At 42.7% G+C, this 18,706-nt stretch overlaps 1 protein-coding gene across 1 annotated transcript in view; it reads left to right on the top strand.

The window, feature by feature from the left end:
• The window catches only part of urb1 (URB1 ribosome biogenesis homolog), a 47,257-nt gene that overhangs the window by 17,853 nt on the left and 10,698 nt on the right, over nucleotides 1–18,706 (top strand). The window contains exons 19-31 of the mRNA XM_088922361.1: nucleotides 1,468–1,676; nucleotides 3,962–4,183; nucleotides 4,910–5,089; nucleotides 5,955–6,792; nucleotides 8,091–8,295; nucleotides 11,529–11,715; nucleotides 12,694–12,752; nucleotides 13,201–13,382; nucleotides 14,737–14,847; nucleotides 15,553–15,616; nucleotides 16,555–16,723; nucleotides 17,306–17,408; nucleotides 17,776–17,936. Of these exons, the coding sequence (XP_088778487.1) occupies nucleotides 1,468–1,676; nucleotides 3,962–4,183; nucleotides 4,910–5,089; nucleotides 5,955–6,792; nucleotides 8,091–8,295; nucleotides 11,529–11,715; nucleotides 12,694–12,752; nucleotides 13,201–13,382; nucleotides 14,737–14,847; nucleotides 15,553–15,616; nucleotides 16,555–16,723; nucleotides 17,306–17,408; nucleotides 17,776–17,936 (2,690 nt within the window). The remainder of the gene's footprint in view (nucleotides 1–1,467; nucleotides 1,677–3,961; nucleotides 4,184–4,909; nucleotides 5,090–5,954; nucleotides 6,793–8,090; nucleotides 8,296–11,528; nucleotides 11,716–12,693; nucleotides 12,753–13,200; nucleotides 13,383–14,736; nucleotides 14,848–15,552; nucleotides 15,617–16,554; nucleotides 16,724–17,305; nucleotides 17,409–17,775; nucleotides 17,937–18,706) is intronic.

Raw genomic sequence — 18,706 nt, 5'->3', positions numbered from 1 at the left:
TTATACTTGTATAGCACTTTTCTAGAGTCTCCACTCAAAGTGCTTTATAGGCAGTGGGGGCTCCCTTCTACTACCACCAGTCTGTAGCTGGATGATGCAGCGGCAGCCATAGTGCACCAGTATACTCACCACACACCAGCTTTCAGTGGGGAGGAGAGCAGAGTGATGAAGCCAGTTCATAGATGGGGATTATTAGGAGGCCATGACTGGTAAAGGCCAGGGGGAAATTTGACCAGGACACAAGGTCTTTGGTCTTTTCAAGAAACACCCTGGAATTTTTAATGACCACTGAGAGTCAGAAGCTCTGTTTTACTTCTCATTTTAAGGATGGTCCCTTTTTACAGTATAATGTCCCAGTCACTATACTGGGGCATTAGGATCCGCACAGACCGCAGGGTAAGCGCCCCCTACTGGTCCCACTCAGAGCAACCTTAGCTTATTGATCTAAGAATCTATTCCATCTTTTTCTTGAAGGTTGAAATTTCTTCTGATTTCATCCCTGAATTCTCATTGCCTTAGTTTCCACTTGTGCCCTGGAGTATCTGTCCAAACGTAGACTTCTGGGTTGACTTTGAGCGTTGATATCAAGTCCTCTCACTTTTACAGGGCTTTCATCAGAAGCCTTTTTGTAGAAAACCTGTTAATGCACAGGATATTTGCTGGTTTATTTTGATGGAATTCATAAGGATGTTGGTTTTGCTAACTTGGAGTAATTCCTCTTTGTCTGTTTGCTGGCATCAAATATCTAAACTGCAGTAAGGTTTGTTATCCATTTATCAATGGATAAATGCATTGCACTGACTGCTAAACATCAACAGGCAAGACTGCATGTATGTAACCTCTTTATAAGGTTCATGCAGGGAGAGTTCTGTGTAAGCTTTGAGCTTTCCCACCAGTTTCCCATTTGACTCAAAAAATTACATTGTCTGCTTTGTTCTATCTCTTAAACTGCTTGTTATTTAGTCACTTTAATTATTGTAATCATAAACTTGCTGTTGGCAGCACAATGTCGCAGTGGTTAGCATTGCTGCCTCACAACACTGGGCCCTGGGTTCAGTTCTGGACCATGGAGTTCTATGTATGTTCTCCCTGTGTTTCCTAAACATACTGGTAGGGTAATTGGCTGCTGACCGTTGCTTGCTGTGATAGGCTCCGGTTCCCCCGAAACCTGATTTGAAAGAAACAGAAAATAGCTTTAACTAGCCATGTTGCCCAGTCATTCCTAGTTCCTCATGCATTACTGTTTTTTGCCCATTTTATAATGTTGATTAATAATGTTGATTGTGCACAAGCTTTTCTGAGTCAAATTTGTACAAAATTGGGCCTCTGCTTTAATTTTTCTCAGACTGGTAATTGTGACCCTCCAACCACACACCTAGAGAGAGTCTGGTACCTGTGGTGTTGAGTCCAATATGAAAAGGGTCAGCAAGGAGCGCTGAGGAGATTCCTTGTTCGTACCCTCCCCAGGTATGCACGGTGTGGTCCCCGAGTTCCTCATTGCTGTCCTGTCGGATGTGCTGCACTCCCAGAGGGACCCGCTGCCTCTCTGCCTGGCTCTGCAGCAGTATGACAAAGAGCTGGCGTCCGCTGAAGACTCAACAGCCACACCTCCTGCCATCGTGGAGTTTCACCGCTACTACTCGCTCTGGATACCCCCTCAGGCCAGGGAGGAGCTGGTAAGGGAGGGTAAAGTACTGCTGCTAAACACATCCATGTCCATTTTCATTCCATGTGACACCCCACAATTCCATTGTGCTGAATTGTGGGGTGTCATTTTTTAGCCATGATCCTTCATTGATGATAATCTTTGTTTTATATTTCATGACGCATCATCACAGGTAACTTTAAAACAAAACAAAGGAAAAGCAAAAGACACATACAGGTTTACATATTAATATACAATAATTTTATCTAATAAACAAAGAATCAGAAGACGGTGTACTAAAGTATTTTTTGGGACAGGGTTGTTTGAAAGTGCCAACGGGCTTGTAAAGTCTGTTTGTGCAGGGAGATCATTCCACAGCCTTGGTGCAGTAGAACAGAAAGCACAGCCTCTCCAGTCCTTCAAGGATCAGAGACTTTTTCTAGGAATTGTAATCCATCCATTTTCTAACCACTTCTTCCAGTGCAGGCTCATGGGGGAGCTGAAGCCCATCCCAGCTAGCAACTGGCACAAGGCAGGGTACACCATGGACATGACATCAGTCCATCGCAGGGCACAAACAGACATGCACACACTCACACCAGAGACAGTTTTCCCAGAAACCAATTAACCGACCAGTTTGTTTTTGGACTGTGGGAGGAAATTGAACCACCCGTAGGAAACCCACATGAACACGGGGAGAACACTTGAACACGGGGAGAAATAAAACCAAATGGACAGATTATGTACTTTGCTTTTCTTTACAGTGTAATGTTTCATAGCCGTTCAGGGACGCCAAATATGTAATCATAGTGGCTCTCTGAAGGCACCAGTTCTGTAGGGTTTGGGCATTTACTGAGACAATTATCAATTGTAGCAGTAAATCACAAAGTTGATTCTTTTGATGGCTTTAGAATCCAACCATGCGACATAACTCAAACAACGCACACACACAGGTACTAATACACGAGGATACATTTATTAATACATAGAATATGCATATAAACCTAACAGATCTTATCGAGAGGGTTATCAGAATACAAAAGATATATATTCAATCAGTTACGAAGAGTTACACATATCAAGAGGACATACGTTCAGTATATCATTCATTTAGACCGTTTCATAAATGAATTTGGTTATAACTTCTACATTAGATACTCAAAACAAGTACATAACTCTTAGGAATTAAATTGATATCAACTGGTTGGGATAACAATTGAATTCTCGAGCTGTAATGCATTGAAGTTGAATACTCATCCAATTTCTGGGGATTCAGATCTCCTGCGGGCACAAAGAAACAGTTGCAGGCTGTTGCTGTCCAATCCGCGCTCTCTGGCTCCGTGCCAGGCTGTGCTGTTGCTGTAGCAAAGTTTGTGCACAGGGGAAAAGATGACTGTGGATCCCAGCAAGTCAGGAAGAGGACCAGTTCGTTCCTGATGAAGCGCTAGTTCTGAATAGTGATTCAGCTGTCCACAGTTCTGACCTGTTCACGAGGCCTGCTGCTGGTTACTCTCTGGCAACCTCCACTCTAGACTCTTAGAACAAAGGAAAGTTCTGGCACTCGGACACACTGACCGTTCAGTGGTTGTCCGGGCTGAGTCTCAGGATGGTCAGGAGGCGCGCTGCGAGAATGTCCTGCCCTTGGGAGCCTTCTGCTCCTGGGCCGTCCTGCCCTGGAATTCTCCTTTGAATTCCCTTTAGAACAGTCCAAAGAAGTCCACTCCTGAATCTTACTGAATCTCCCGAATCTTACTGAATCTCTCAGGCTCTCTGTGTTGCCTGTTTTTACCTGGAGGAACTTCAGCTCATTGATTGGCTGAAAGTTCCATGGGCATCAGAGTCCCACGTGGGTTACTCGGCCCTACCAGTCCCTGATTGGTTGATCAAGGTGAGATATGAGTCACTTAGTCCTGACACTTAGTAATGCAGTCCAGATGTCCATCCGGCACTCCCTAGACTGATAGGCGCCAGTGGATGACCATTGATCATGATAGCCAGACTTAGCTAAGTGCATCCCCCTTTGGGAGCTGTCCTAGGAAACCTTAAATCACCCTGCACTAATGGTCTCTCTGTGGCTGCTCCACAGAGATGAACAGAGAAATGGGGCCTCATTTGGGAAGCTCAGAAACACTTAATTCTGCCTTATTATTAAGCCTCGCCGCTACAACAGATTATACCTTTTCTCCTAAGCATATCATCTTCCTTTTATTTTTTTATGTTTCATGACAATGAAATTCATGACAGCCTCTAAATTTCAGGGCATTCATTCTCTTCATTTTTTTTCTTTGCCCCCTTCCCCCCCACCCCCCAAACAAGTTTAAATCATCAGACTTCCCTTCTCCTGATCCCCCCTCTGCGCCTGGCTCATTTTCCTGTTTGATGAAGGCAGCCTACAGCAGAGGAGCCACCTACATGCTGCAAGACTCTTTTGAGGAGAACGCTAAAAGTGCTGTCTCCAAGCTTCACACCAGGGACCTTCCCGTGGCTGTGAAACATGTTCTGCTCTACATAAAAACCTTTGTTGACAACTTCGGAATGGTAAGTTCTTTTGCCTGGATCTACAACTCCTTCCCCACCACGCCAGAAGGACAATGAATATTTCATCTGCCGTAACATGAGAGAGGACTCAACTTAGTATTTTCTTTGTTAAGGCAAACTACAGTAAGAAGGTGTGTTCAATAGGCAGGCTACATTATGCAGTGTTTTATGTCAAAAGCCCGTCTTGGCTAAGAACACTCCATACTGTTAGCTGGTAGCCTCAGGTACTGCCTTGCTCTAAGAGGACAGATCTGACTAGACTTGCATGTTACAGAAACTTCTTAATTGATGCAATTAGTGGTCTTAAATTACTCAGTGCTAACACTGTTCAGCAAGAGCTAACATACTCCTTAGCTCCTTAGTAATACAGCAGTAATACAGCTAACTGCCCCTAGGTGTTACAGTGAAGAAAGGAAGAGTAATACCATTTCAGTCCAAGTGTCTAAGACTTTTCATACCTGTCAACATGTAATGTGTATATAACTTGACTTTGACAATGATGAAAGCAAATTATTTTTATATTTTAAAATATTTTTTAGGATTAATGGTATTTTTTAGTCTTTTTTGTTTTTTGTATATTAAACTTATAATTAAAGCCTAAAATATTGCTCCTTATTCGTCCTGTTACTAGAAAGAACAGAAATCTGGATGGTGCTCTTATGTTTTCTAAGTAATAGTATTGGACTAGTATTATCCTAGAGCTAAAGTATTCTGATTCATCTTCAGTTTTCAAAAGACACCGGATTGGCATTACTGAATGTCTACATGGACCTGCTAAGAACCTTAATTAATAGACTTCAGTGCTTGGAAGAAACCAGTGAGGCTGTTTCTTCGAATTCCCAGGACGAATCTGACCTCTTTGTTGATGTGAATACAGCTCAGGATGGAAAAGCTGAGAAAGATCTGGTAGGTCTCTCCATGTTTGGTGCTTGATCCTGAGGAACGTTTGTTTTTCAATGTGAGACAGATACCCAAGGCAGAGGGCTTTTATGGATGGTTTTGTTTACCTTACCTTTTGTTTAATTTACCTTATAAATTCAAGTATTGTGAATTGTGATCTTAGCTTTCAGTGAGGTGTCGATATACAGTGAAACGTAACTCTGGAACAATTCATTAGACAATCTCTAAACACAGTTTTTGTCTTACATGTCTTATCTCTCCGAGCAGTGTAAATCAGATATGCACTGCTCCATTACCACCTAGCTTTCATGTGTTCTTAATAATGTGACTGAACTGTTTGCTTAATTCAACTTTTTCAGCTGTTCTTCTGAGTCTGAGGATGTTAATAGTTTTTAAAGATTTATAGATGTTTCTGCATGGAGTTGGAGTTGGCCTTGGAGTTGTGTGCTTAAGGAGTAAATTAGTCCTATGAAACTTTGTCACAAGCCCTGGGAATGTGGTACTATGCCAAATTTGCAAGCAGACTGACAGATAGTCCACAAACCAAAATTAAATTACTAAGATAATGGATTAATTTATTGGTTAATGGATAAACCTGGAAACCTGACATTAAAATTCCCCACTCAAACTATACAAATATCTAAAAATAACAAAAGAATATTCATCTCTTTTTGTTTAAACTGCAGATTTATCATTGCTATTGGCAAGCTTTTTTATGAAGACAGCCGTAGAAAGATTTACGCTATCCTCAGATCTCCCTTTGCAAAATCCTAGGGTCTCTTAAAGAATTGAGTGAATTACAATATAAATGTTTAGGATTACAAGATTGACAGTGCTCACAATAACAGTTTTTTTTATTTCTGTCTTTCAGGTGCTGGGAGCTGTGCTCAAATCCATTTTCAGTCATCCAACTCTGGAGCAGTGGTTCCTAGCTGTAGAGTTGGAGTCGCTGCCACCCCACAATCTCAACCCCATCAAATCCAAAAAGCTGTGCACAAAAATCAGCTCCGATATCCTCAGCCTTCTGAAGCTAACTGCCCAGCTGATGGAAAATCTAGGTAGCCTTGACCTCATCGGCAAGTATTTAGCAGCCATTGAAAAGGCAGTTTTAAAAGAGATGGAAACGGCAAAGCTGAAGAGTTTGCCAAGAAGAACAAACAAGAGATCTCACCCAATAGAAGGATTAATGGAGTTTCATAAATACATGGAGCCTGCGAGACTCAAGGAAATTGTTTCAGCTATACTTCTTCTCCCACAAGAGTGTCTGGTTGTAGCTGGCAAGCATGGCTCCCCAGAGGACCTTAGTGTGTACGCCCAGAGCGCACTTCAGGTCTTAACGGAGAGCTCCCAGGAGGACTCCGTGTTTGTGTCACACGAGCACTTCAGAGGCCTGGGAACACTGCTGTTGTCGTGCTGCAGTGAGCCCCTGGAGATATTTCTGCTGCAGGCCCTGCAGACTGAGCCTGTCTGCTCTAAACTGGTACAAACAGACATTCTCATTTACTGCCTCCAGCGCCTGACCCACACCTGCCAGGCCATTGGGGCCTTGCTGCTCCAGACCTGTGCAACGCATCGTCTGCGGTTCGAGCTGTGGTGCCTGGAGCCAGGCAGCATGAAGCAAGTGGAGAAACACTTTGAGGCATTTCTTCCCATTGTCAAAGTGTACCTGGAGATGCCAAGCTGCCAAGACCCCATGAGGCCCAAGGAAGGTATTGTTGTAACAGAAAGAATAAGGTTCTGGATCCCGAGATGAAGTAAAACAGATGAGTTTATTGCATGCAAGGAACAATAAAGCCGAAGTCATGTTTCCCGCAAGAAACAACAAAACCGAAGTATTGTTCGATGTGCCGGTACAAACTTTTAGGTTATATAGTCCTTGCTTGCTGCTTCAGACGTCATTTTGGTGTTATGGTAAGGGGAGGGGGTCATGGTATTTGGCCAGTTTACGAGGTCCTGGCCAAATGGTCAGTTTAAGATTACACCCAGGGGGGTTCCTAGCTTGCATCTGGAATCCTTATCAGTTAACCCCCATTCCTGCCATAAACCCCTGTTGCTTAGAAGTCTAATTTTCAGGCAGAACTGACTTAAGTTAACCCTTTTTACATCTTGTCTCTTACTTCAGTATGAAATTTGTTTTTCCCCAAAGTAAATTATCCTCCTCCTGTGCTCATCATGCGTGTTGAAACCTAGTGAGTGCGACTGAAACTGTTTCTCAAACCACCCTGCGTTGATTCCACCAGTGGGCTGGAGATGTTAACAGTAATCATAATAATTCCTTACAATTATATACAGTAGCACTTTTCTCGACACTCCACTCAAAGCGCTTTACAGGTAACGGGGACTCCCCTCCACCACCACCAGTGTACAGCATCCACCTGGATGGTGCGAAGGCTCACCACACACCAGCTATCAGTGGGGAGGAGAACAGAGGCCGTTAGTAGGCCATGACTGGTAAAGGCCAATGGGAAACTTGACCAGGACACCAGGGTAACACCCTTACCCTTTTTGAGAACCCCCCTGGAATTTTTAATGACCACAGAGAGTCAGGACCTCGGTTTTACGTCTGATCCGAATGACGGCACCTTTTTACAGTATAGTGTCCCCATTACTATACTGGGGCATTAGGACCCACACAGACCGCAGGATGAGCGCCCCCCACTGGCCGCACTAGGCTGTAAATGTTACAGAGCCAGACCATTTGAACAGTTACACAATAGTCTGTGTAAGACCTAACATCTTTCACAGCCTAGTTCAGTTTTATGGAGGTCTTACATCTTACCCTTAAACCTGTTGACTTTTTTTGGTTTGGAGAGGTTAAAGGGTTCTTGCAGCCACGTACAGTGAAATTGTCCTCTGAATTCCTCCTTTTTTTATGAGCAGATGTCCTGATCTGAATGCTTTTACCACACAACCTTTTAACAGTGGTGTTAATTAAACTATTGGCGCTATAGAGATTTGCAGTGTAGAAATATTCATGTCTCCTGCTGTTTCTGTTCCTCCTGTGCAGTCCATGCGGCAGTGCTGAGAGATCTCAAAGAAGCTTTGCTGGCGAAGCTGTTGGACATGGTGCTGTCCGGCGGTCCAGCTCAGGCTCTGGCCTTGCAGGTGGATGTTCTCTCCGGCCTGATTAAGCTTTCGGCCCAGGTGGAAGACTTGGCCGGTGCCACTGACCGGCTCTCTTCTCTCCTAGAGAACGTGGATGGTTTTGAAAGGTAAACTGGTCGTTTGGTGTGCAAGCCAGCAAAACTTGCAGAGACTTTTCCACTTTTGCGAAAACTTTACTAAGGGCACCTCTTACCCGTGTAATTCCAATTAGTTGAGAAGTCGTACTGTCCTGTGTGAAAAGTGAAGTTTGTGCTGGAATAAGTCTAAAGAAAGAAATGGCAGATTCTTGTGATTTAGAATGGTCCTTCAGGCATCACAATTTCAGATTATACTCCAGAGATGCTGTGCTCTTACTTTGTACATTTTACATTTTACAAGTATTTGTGCCATGGCTGCTTTTTTGTATGTGTATTTATCTTGGCCTATATCTGGTAACTCCATTTGGTCTTAAGTGTTGAGAATCAATTTCATTGTGTTTGAAAATGCATCGGTGTTACCACCTTGTAGCCAGATCTCATCAGATCCCAGAATATAAGCAGGGATGGGCCTTGTCAGCAGGGACAAGAGACTTCTAAGGCAAACCATGTTGGTGCTGTAGGTGGTGTAGATGGATCAGAAGGTGGGACTCTTCCACAATGTTCAAACCAATATCCCAGTAAGGTATAAGAGGTGATTCCCTTTGGATGAGACATTGAACTGAGGTTCTGCCTACTTGATCATTAAAAATCCAATGGTACTTCAGAAGAACAAGGGTGTTATTCCTGGTGTCCTGCCTGAATTCCACTCTGGGTTTAATAATAATAATTGCTTACACTTATATAGCGCTTTTCTGGACACTCCACTCAAAGCGCTTTACAGGTAATGGGGACTCCCCTCCACCACTCCACCAGTGCGCTGACACCCGGAGGCTGTGGCAGGGATTACAGTCAATCACAGGCTACAAGGGCTGCAGCCAGGAGATTGACACGAACAACGCATCCCTGCCTGACAAGCTGAACCATTTCTATGCCCGCTTTGATGCTCTGAACACGGGCAATGCTGAGAAGACCCCAAGTGTGCAGGGCGAGTTTGTTCTGAAACTCTCAGAGCAGGATGTGCAGAAGACTCTGAGCAGGGTGAAAATCCGTAAGGCTGCAGGGCCTGATGGGATACCACCTCGCGTCCTGAGGACATGTGCAGCCCAGCTGACCACAGTGTTTACGGACATCTTTAACTCCTCCCTGTCACAGTCCATGGTCCCCACCTGCTTTAAAAAAACCACTATTGTTCCACTCCCCAAAAAGGCAAAAGTGACATGCCTGAATGATTACCGCCCAGTAGCATTAACATCTGTGGTGATGAAATGCCTGGAGAAGCTGATGTTGTCACACATCAACTCCTCCATCACAGAGTCCCTGGACCCCTTGCAGTTCGCCTACCAGAACAACAGATAAGTGGATGATGGTGTCTCCCTGGCTCTGCATACAGCCTTGGAACACCTGGACACTAAGAACTCGTATGTGAGAATGCTGTTTGTGGACTACAGTTCAGCATTCAATTCCATCATACCCAGTCAACTGGTGACAAAGCTCAGGGGATTAGGTCTGTGCAACTCTGTCTGCAACTGGCTGCTGGACTTTCTTATCGAGAGACCACAGGTGGTGCGGATAGGCAATAAAACATCAACACCACTCACCCTGAGCACTGGAACCCCGCAAGGCTGCTGTCTGAGTCCAAGGTTGTACTCCCTGTTCACTCACGACTGCACAGCAAGACACAGCAACAACCGAATCATTAAGTTTGCAGATGACACCACTATAATAGGACTGATCAGTGATGATGACGAGGCCACTTACAGGGATGAAGTCGTACAGCTGCTTAGGTGGTGTCATAGCAATAACCTGGACTTGAACGTAAAGAAAACGAAAGAGCTAATAGTGGACTTTCAGAGACACAGGCCACACACTCACAGCCCACTCAGTATTGATGGAACGGAAGTGGAAACAGTCACCAACTTTAGGTTTTTGGGAATTCACATCTCTAAAGATCTAACCTGGACTGTGAACACTGACTCTATCATGAAGAAGGCTCAGCAGCGCCTTTATTTCTTGAGGTGCCTCAAGCGATGGGGGATGCCAATACATGTGTTGTTGAACTTCTACCGCTGCACCATCGAGAGCATCCTCACCAACGGGATCACCGTGTGGTATGGCAACACCTCTTCGCGAGAAAGAAAGGCACTGCAGAGAATGGTCAATATGGCCCAGAAGATCATCGGCTGCGGTCTCACCGAGATTAAACAGCTCTATGAGGACCGCTGCCGTGGTAGAATTCTGGCCATCACAGAGGACAGTCACCACCCCGGGCATGAGCTCTTCACCCCACTGCCCTCAGGCAAGAGATATAAGAGCATACGGACACTTACCACTAGATTCTTCAATAGCTTCTATCCACAAGCAGTGAGACTGGCGAACACATTTAGCCATCTCCCTCGGACCACCATCTACCTCTTTATGATTTCTTATCTATTGCACATCTCCAGTCATTGTTTACACGTCTGTATTGTTTACATTCAAACTGTCTACATGTTTACTTGTACATTGTCTACTGTTTGTTTGTATATTGTCTTGATGCACTGTTTGCACTTTGTTTTGTTTTTTACACTTGTTTTACAATCGAGAGACTTTCTGTAAGTAAGAATTCCATTGTACCAGTACAGGTTACATATGGCAATAAAGTTCAAGTTCACCACCAATGTGCAGCATCCACCTGGATGTGCCAGAATGCTCACCACACATCAGCTATTAGTGGGGAGGAGAACAGAATGATGTAGCCAATTTATAGATGGGGATTATTAGGAGGCCATGATTTGTAAGGGCCAATGAGAAATTTGGCTAGGAATTGGGGTAACACCTGAACTCTTTTCAAGAAACGCACTGGGATTTTTAATGACCACAGAGAGTCAGAACCTCAGTTTTACATCTCATCCGAAGGATGGTGCCTTTTTACAGTATAGTATCCCCATCACTATACTGGGGCATTAGAACCCACATAGACCGCAGGATGAGCGCCCCCTGCTGGCCCCACTGACACCTCTTCCAACAGCAACCTTAGTGTTTCCCAGGAGGTCTCCCATCCAGGTACTGACCAGGCACACACCTGCTTAGCTTCAGTGGGTTGCCAGTTGTGAGTTGCAGGGTGATATGGCTGCTGGCTTATATCATCAATCATATCATATCATGGCTTTTGATCATATTGTGCATGCCTATCAGTTCTACTTTGAAAAGTGAATGAGATTCAATCTGTGGGTGACCTGTTGCAGATAAGGGCTGGTTACATGAACCTGTTTTGTGTTTGGCAGGTGGATGCTGGTGGATTCCATTACCGAAGGGCTTGCTGGAGCTCCACAGCTGCAGGCCAGCTGGAAGAGATCTCTGCTAACAGCATCTTTTAAGTGGCTGAAGGCATCATACATCAAATACAAAGAGAAGGACCAAGCCGTGCAGGAGAAGGAAGAGAAGATGCTGCAGCAGCTCCAAAGACTCCTGGTATATAGTTTGTTTCCACACAAATCATATATCAAATCCCATAGTCCTAGCAGAATTCCAAAACCATTCTAGCAGAATTCCAAAAGAATTCTACGTGTTACAGTAGTGTTTGGTGCATGTGAGTAGCCAGCTGTCTGGGTTAGAGTCAGTCTTGGGGGTGTTTTCAGGGCTGTAATAAACAAGGCTACTAGCTTTATTTATGTGAATTGGTGTGTGAGACCTGTGTCATCTGTGGTTTGTTTGCAGCCTGAAATTTGCCTACTTCTCAACCCATTAAATGAGCCCATAAGAAACATTACATACAAGAGGAGGCCATTCAAGCTCTCTGGCCCTTTTGAAGTTAGTCATTAATTGGTACTCCCACAACCCTTTGGGTTAAGATGGGCCTCCTACTTTTGCTTTTAAAAGCACTTTCACAGAGTTTAAACATTCATTTTGTTTCCCATCAGTTAAACTGGACAAAGCCTAAGGCAGGCATTCTATTTTCTTTACGGGAAGGAGGTTCAAAAGCCAATTTTACAGATGTCAAGTGCTGTGTAGAGTAACTAGGGAATGTAGTTCAAGTAGGTAGCCGCATCAAGTAAAGTAAACAAGTAAAGTTCACTGGAAGAAGGCTCCACAGCTGCAACGTTGTTTCTTTTCTTCTCTTTTCAGCATGGAATAAACCTTTACTTGTTCCTAACTAGGGAATGTCCTATTCATAACCATACCTTCCTGTCTGTTTTGGAAGAGCTATGATATTCAAGAGTGCAGAAACACTATCTAGAGTGATCCTGTTCTCTGTGAAAGTAGTGTGTCCATGGTTTGCCTTTATCTTAGTGCTATTTAGGGATACAGTAGTGAGCCAAATTGATAAGCAAATGGGAGAATCTAAATTGCAAAACCATTGCAAATTTATTGAAGAAGTGAAGTGTTAAGACCAGTGTTAAAACTTTATGCTTTATTTATCCTACAATAAGGTCTGTGCTTGTCATACAGGTGTCTGTCAAACAGGTCACCGCATCGGACTGGAACAGCTTTGTGAAGACTGGGCTGAAGTAAGCTATTTTGGTATCTTTATTTATGTACATTCTCCAGACAGATATACAGCACGCAGAGACGAGAGTGAAGGACCTTACTAAGATTAAGATATTATATGAATGTGAAATTATTTAGGTGCCCAAGTTAAGTAGTCAAAATAAGGATCCTATTTAAAAATTTTTTCACTTAACTACTTTATGAACTAAGGCCAAAGGCTTTCAAGTTAGTCTGGAACACTTGGAGTTAACGTGAAAAGAAATGAGAAAATCTTTATCCATCTGATTTGGAATTCATAAAAGTTTGCTTGTTTATAAATTCAGAAGGAATGTTATTTTAGCTATCCTACACATGTTTTTGTGTATCCTGCAATCTGCATGCATGGTGCTACTATTAAAAGCATCAGTTTCAGTGGGTTTAAAAATACATTTCATGTGGACTCCTGCTCCCTCCTGTTTTACTGTCTAGGTATCGCTACAGAGACCAGGTCTTTTTAGAAAATCTGAATAACCTGCTGGTCCTGGTATATGAGGCTGTCGATTCGTCAAAAGACCTTGTGGAATTAGGCACAGTTCACATGATGGTAACAAGCCATTCATTATTTTTGTCCACTCTACTGACGGCAGAAGAGGAACAAAATGGAACGAAAGGTGACTGTAATTTACAAATATATATCCTCTGTGTGGATTAATTGGCCTTAGGTGTGAGAATGTATTTGCCCTGTGAGGGACTGGCATCCTATCCAGGGTGTATCCTGCTTGTCAAGATAGGCCTTATCTTTCCCACGACCCTGCATTGGAAGAAGCGTTTAGAAAATGGGTGGATGGATATCCTGTGTATAAAATAATTTTAAACTTTTCTTTTTGTAACCCCCCCCCATCTGTTATCTCCAATCATCCAGAATCAACTTCATCGAGTGCTATGACCCTTGTCCTGTACAGCTCAGGGGAAAAGAGGAATCTGTATGCTCTTGTCAGAAATGCAGACTGATCTGTCAGTTTTTCAGGCTGTGAGCCCTATTGCCTCTAAAGTGCAATGCAGAGTACTAGTTGAGCTCTCACTGACAATACTTCAAGCTCCCAGGAGCCCAGAGCCCCCTATAGGTGCTACTGAGCAACAGATTAGAGATATACTGTGATGCCAAATCAAAGGACATTCTGGACGAAGGCTTGAGATTTTAAGCACAAGTACTGGCATCACAAATTTAACTGATGAAATGTTTTTTTTTTTAATCTGTCCTTATTTGTCAGCTACATCTCTTCCATGTTCATTGAAAAATCACTGAACAATCAGTCCAGCCCGACTTTGCCCACCCTGGACTACATTTTTGGCCAACTGTAGCTGGGAATGGCAAAGTGGTGTGTACATTTAGCAAAGCTTTGGATTGGTGGATTAGAGTAGGCAGGGATTTCTTAGCTGACCAGCGTAACGGTCACTCCTTGAACCGAGGTGCCCTGGCACCTGTGAGCGAGCAGTGTCATCAGAGAGAGCTGTATCGCTCCCCTGATCAGTGTTAATACTGAAGGTAGTGGAGAGATCACAGCATGTCAGATGCTGAAATTGGAAAGGTAAATAGCTGTTTTTTTCTTTTTTATTACCGATTCACTTCAACAGAATAGAAATTAGAATACTTTTTTTAATTTGTAAAATTAATAAATGATCAAATGCTTTTTTTCCATATCTACCATTTGCATACACCCTTTCTTTCAATTTTGATATGATTTTTATCTGTTTTTTAAAGGATAAAAATGCAGCCCAAGTTCTGATTGATTTTCATTGTTTACAAGCTCTGTACACATTTGTTTATCAGTCCTGTTGTTTAGAACCGAGAACCGTCTTTCGAGTTAAAATGGACCCAAATGGAGGTCAGGCCATTCACAGTTTTGAGTTTTGCTTTTTATATAACAAGGGGATTGTTATGAAAAGCAAAACAGTTCTGAATACCTAAAACACCATAAACGTGGTTCAGTATTGTGATTTGTTTATTCCTTTGGGAATTCACAGATGCCCTCGTGACTGTCTTGCTTACCCTGGTAAAGAAGTGTCCTGGTGTTTGCAGCAGTGCTCATTTTTCTGTTCTTATGGGAGCGTATGGAGCAACTTTGAGTACCACAGGTAGGAAAACACAGCTCTTTTTCTGAAGTTTTGAGGGAAAAGTGAAGGAACTTCAAAGACCCTCTCTTCCCTGGTGTGGATTTCGATTCCCTTCTGCTTCCTGTTCCTGGCTCCTGGATGTTTTATACACTAATGACTGGGCTTCTAGTTATATCTTTATTGTCATGTTTAACAGTATTGCTGTAATAAAATAGTAGCTTTTTATCAAAGCACATGTTTCATTCAGTTTAATAGTGGTATAGTTCATCCATTTAACTCTTGGCAAAAATATGTCTTGGAGAGCCAGATTTGTAAAGGTATTAATTTAATGGCAGCACCGTCTAGTAGTGTTTAGGGCTCTGGACTCCAGACCAGAGGGTTGTGGGTTCAAATCCCAGATTGGACACTGGTGATATACCCACGAGCAAGGTATTTTTCATTGTAACTCAGACTGTATTCTCAATTAATTTCTCTCATGGAATAATAGCTTAAATTAATAATATTAACAGGAGGCAGAATTAGGCACTTATAGTAATTTCTTTATTTGAGGATTAGGAGTGAGTTATTAAATGTATGTGTACAGTAAACAGTAAGACTTTATAGTGATGTAAAATGCTAAATTACTATGAGAGCAATCATGAGTTGAAAAATAAAACTCCCCAAATTCATTTTAGGTAAATGTGCTACATATATAATATAAATAATCTCCAAATGTTTCTTTTTCAGACCAGAAAATGTTACAACTACTACAGGGGTATGAAAGAAATGGTGTCAGTCTGGCTGAATTTCAGTAAGTTTGCCATCTAGATCTGAGCTACTTTGACAGTTACCTATAGAAGGAATGGGACTTGAGCTGGGACTTCACAGATTCAATGAAAAAGTATCAATAAGATGTGTATCTTAGGGTAGAATGAATATTAAACCAGCAGTAAAATCCACTTTTGGTAATTTTACTGCTGGTTTAATATTCTGTTCTTCCTTAAGTATTTTTTAGCATTTGAAACTATTTTCTTACATACTTTGTTCTGACACATCCTCCTCTCAGATGTAGCGCCTAATAAGACATTGCGCTCAATTTGGAGGGATGACATGTCTCTCACTGACGACGCTGTTAGTTCTCAGTCATTCACAGCCCAAGAGTCTTCGTCTTGTGACCAAAGAATCTGGCCCAGTCGTCTCTAGTGGTGCTGAACCAATTGTGTGGCAGCTCTCGAGGAATCCCAGTTATATTTGGCTAATATTGTGGTCCAAGCTCAAATCTGGTGTGTCAGGCTCTATTTGTCCTGTAAGAAAACTCCTTTTCTGAAACATTTTAATTATCTATCTGTCACAGATTCAGTCTTATGATTTCACTTCTTAATGGAAACTGTAGAATCTGCCATTAGGACTAAGCATTAGGAGGTCTAGTTGAGGTATGGTGTTAATAAGAAATTTAACCCACTTGCTGGCCTCAGATTATTAACCCAATTTAAGATGTTGTTTTTTCACTGATTAAATGGAAGAAACCTCTATTAAAACTTTAAATGGACAGTTTTGAAATTTGTGATCAGTAGGTTCATCAGAGTTTTGGTCTAATATGGTTTGAAATCTTCAGGGCTAACAGGTTGTGTGTCACATGCTGTGATACACAACAGCTCGGAACTGTCGCAAGACAGACAGGAAGGGAGGGTCTTGCCTTCCCACGAGGCAGCGGGTTGGCCAACACGTGTCACGGTTTTGTTCCCTGAGGTCTCTGCTGTGGGGGCCTGCTGCCGTGGAGCACCACAAAGCCTCCAGGAGTCTGGGGAGCTCCCTGTGGCAGCAGCCCACCTCCCAGGATGTCCTGGCTCTGCTGAAATCAGACAAAATGCTTCACACGGCGCTGCACTTTCCTCAACAACGCCGAATCATTCCGCAGGTACTGCAGTTTGGAGGCCACAAGCCATTCCCACACAGCTCCTTTATTTTTCCCTGAAGCCTTCCCTGTGTTGAAGGCTGTTGCTCAGAGCAGCAGAACACATCGACACAAGTCAGCACCATCGATAAAGTGAAGAGAACCTATATTTATTTGGTACATAAATGATGTGTCCAGGTCCACTGTTTTATTCTGTGAGTACATTTCATGTCACGCAGCTTGGGAAAAAAAACAGTTGGACATGAAGAAGAAAACATTTCTAGTAGCTGTTTATGTTTGTGATATGAACAAAATATAAATGACCTTTTTCTTTATCATTTGCCCATTTCATCCTTTTGTTATTTTACTTTTCCATTAACACAGCTCAGCCCTATAAAGACAACAATGTATTGTTTTATCATAGATCTTATCATCTTCTGATGCATTTTGCTTGTCTCAGGAATTTCAGGGTTTGGTGGGGAATTTGTTTTATTCTTTTCTGGCAGATGTTAGTTCTGTTTAGTCTTGTCTGGTTTTTCGCCCAGTGAAGTTGTTTGTGGTTTCCAGTGTAAGCTGATGTTCTGTCGTACTTTTCCTGACTTGCAGGATGAAGCGGAACTATTGTTCACCGATAAGCGGATAGGGGACCTGAGTGCTCTGTATGACCCCTGCTTTCTTCTGCCCCTCTTCAGTGCTCTTCTCAAGCCAGGTAAGACATCAGTCTGGCACTGCTGGTGAGTTTGTAATGTCAGGGTGTGCCCTTGACTCTCAGGTTGGCTCTGTGGTTTGTTTGTTGTTCCTGCTTACTGGAGACACTGAGTGCAGACCAGCAGGCTGTTTGATGCCCATCCTATCCGTAGACAGACAGTGTTTGAATAGGTCTGCACAAAATATATGAAATAGTTATTTATAACATTTATATTGAAATAAATCATCGTTTCCTCTTGTTTACACCCATCTGTACAATTAATTATCCTTCTCTTTACACATGGGGAGTCAATGGCACAGCCTGGCCCGAACCAGGCTGAGACGTCAGTAGTTTGTGTTATTTATTCTGGGCTCTTGTCTCTGGGCAGAGTGCGTGGTTGACTGCTACAAGTTTGTGTCCTGCAATGCTTTTGGCGTCACTGTAGCTGCTCTCAGCAGCTATGATCCCCACGTAAGAGCAGCAGCTTATCAGGTCTTGGGACAGTTTTACCACCATTTAGATGGAGCTCGGTTCAAGGAAAGAAGACAGGTAAGGCCAGCCGTTACTTAAAACAGTGGGCTCAAACTGTGTGTCAGTGTTTTGCCAACAGACATCAATTATTCAATTTTGGTAACGCTTAACTTGAACTGCATAATAGCTCCTTCATATATACTACACAATGTATCGGCGTGCACCAGCCAATGCTTTGGCAAACACTTGTGCTGATGACGTTGCAGGCAGCAGTTATTCCAAACAGTTCTCAACAAGAGACACTACGGAGGAGAGCTAGGAGCAGAATTCCAGAATTCTGAGTCAGGTGAAAGTGCTGGAAGACAGCATGAAAAATTTGAGAGATAACCAGAACTTTCTGCAGATGTGAGACCGAGACAGTGGTCTTGCTATGTTTAAGTTAAAATTTATTTTGTCATATGGTTTTTATGCCTCTCATTATCTCATGTTGTATGGTGTTTATGAAGACTTTATGACAGACACTATCAAGTTAATTGTAATCTTATTTATTTTAGATGCTGTATCTCTGTTTAGTGCTTAGTAAAATAAAAACTTACAGAATTGTGATCTGTCATTAAGTGATATTTCAACTACAAGAGCGCATTTTGTAATTTTTTTCATATCTCTGAGATACTACTTCACATAAGAAAATGGGAGAACTGTAGAAACTTCACACAGGAATCAAACTCAGGGCCCAAGAGGCTGCAGTCACTCTATCATACCACGGTAAATGGGAGCATAAGAGCAAAGTTTAACTGCAAGGAGCCAGTTCAGCACCACCAGGTCTAAGCATGCCGATAGTCTCAGAG

This window comes from Atractosteus spatula, chromosome 7 (genome assembly GCF_055471065.1).
Source record: "Atractosteus spatula isolate fAtrSpa1 chromosome 7, fAtrSpa1.hap1, whole genome shotgun sequence".
Lineage (NCBI taxonomy): Eukaryota > Metazoa > Chordata > Actinopteri > Semionotiformes > Lepisosteidae > Atractosteus > Atractosteus spatula.
This window is presented reverse-complemented; position numbering and strand designations above follow the sequence as displayed.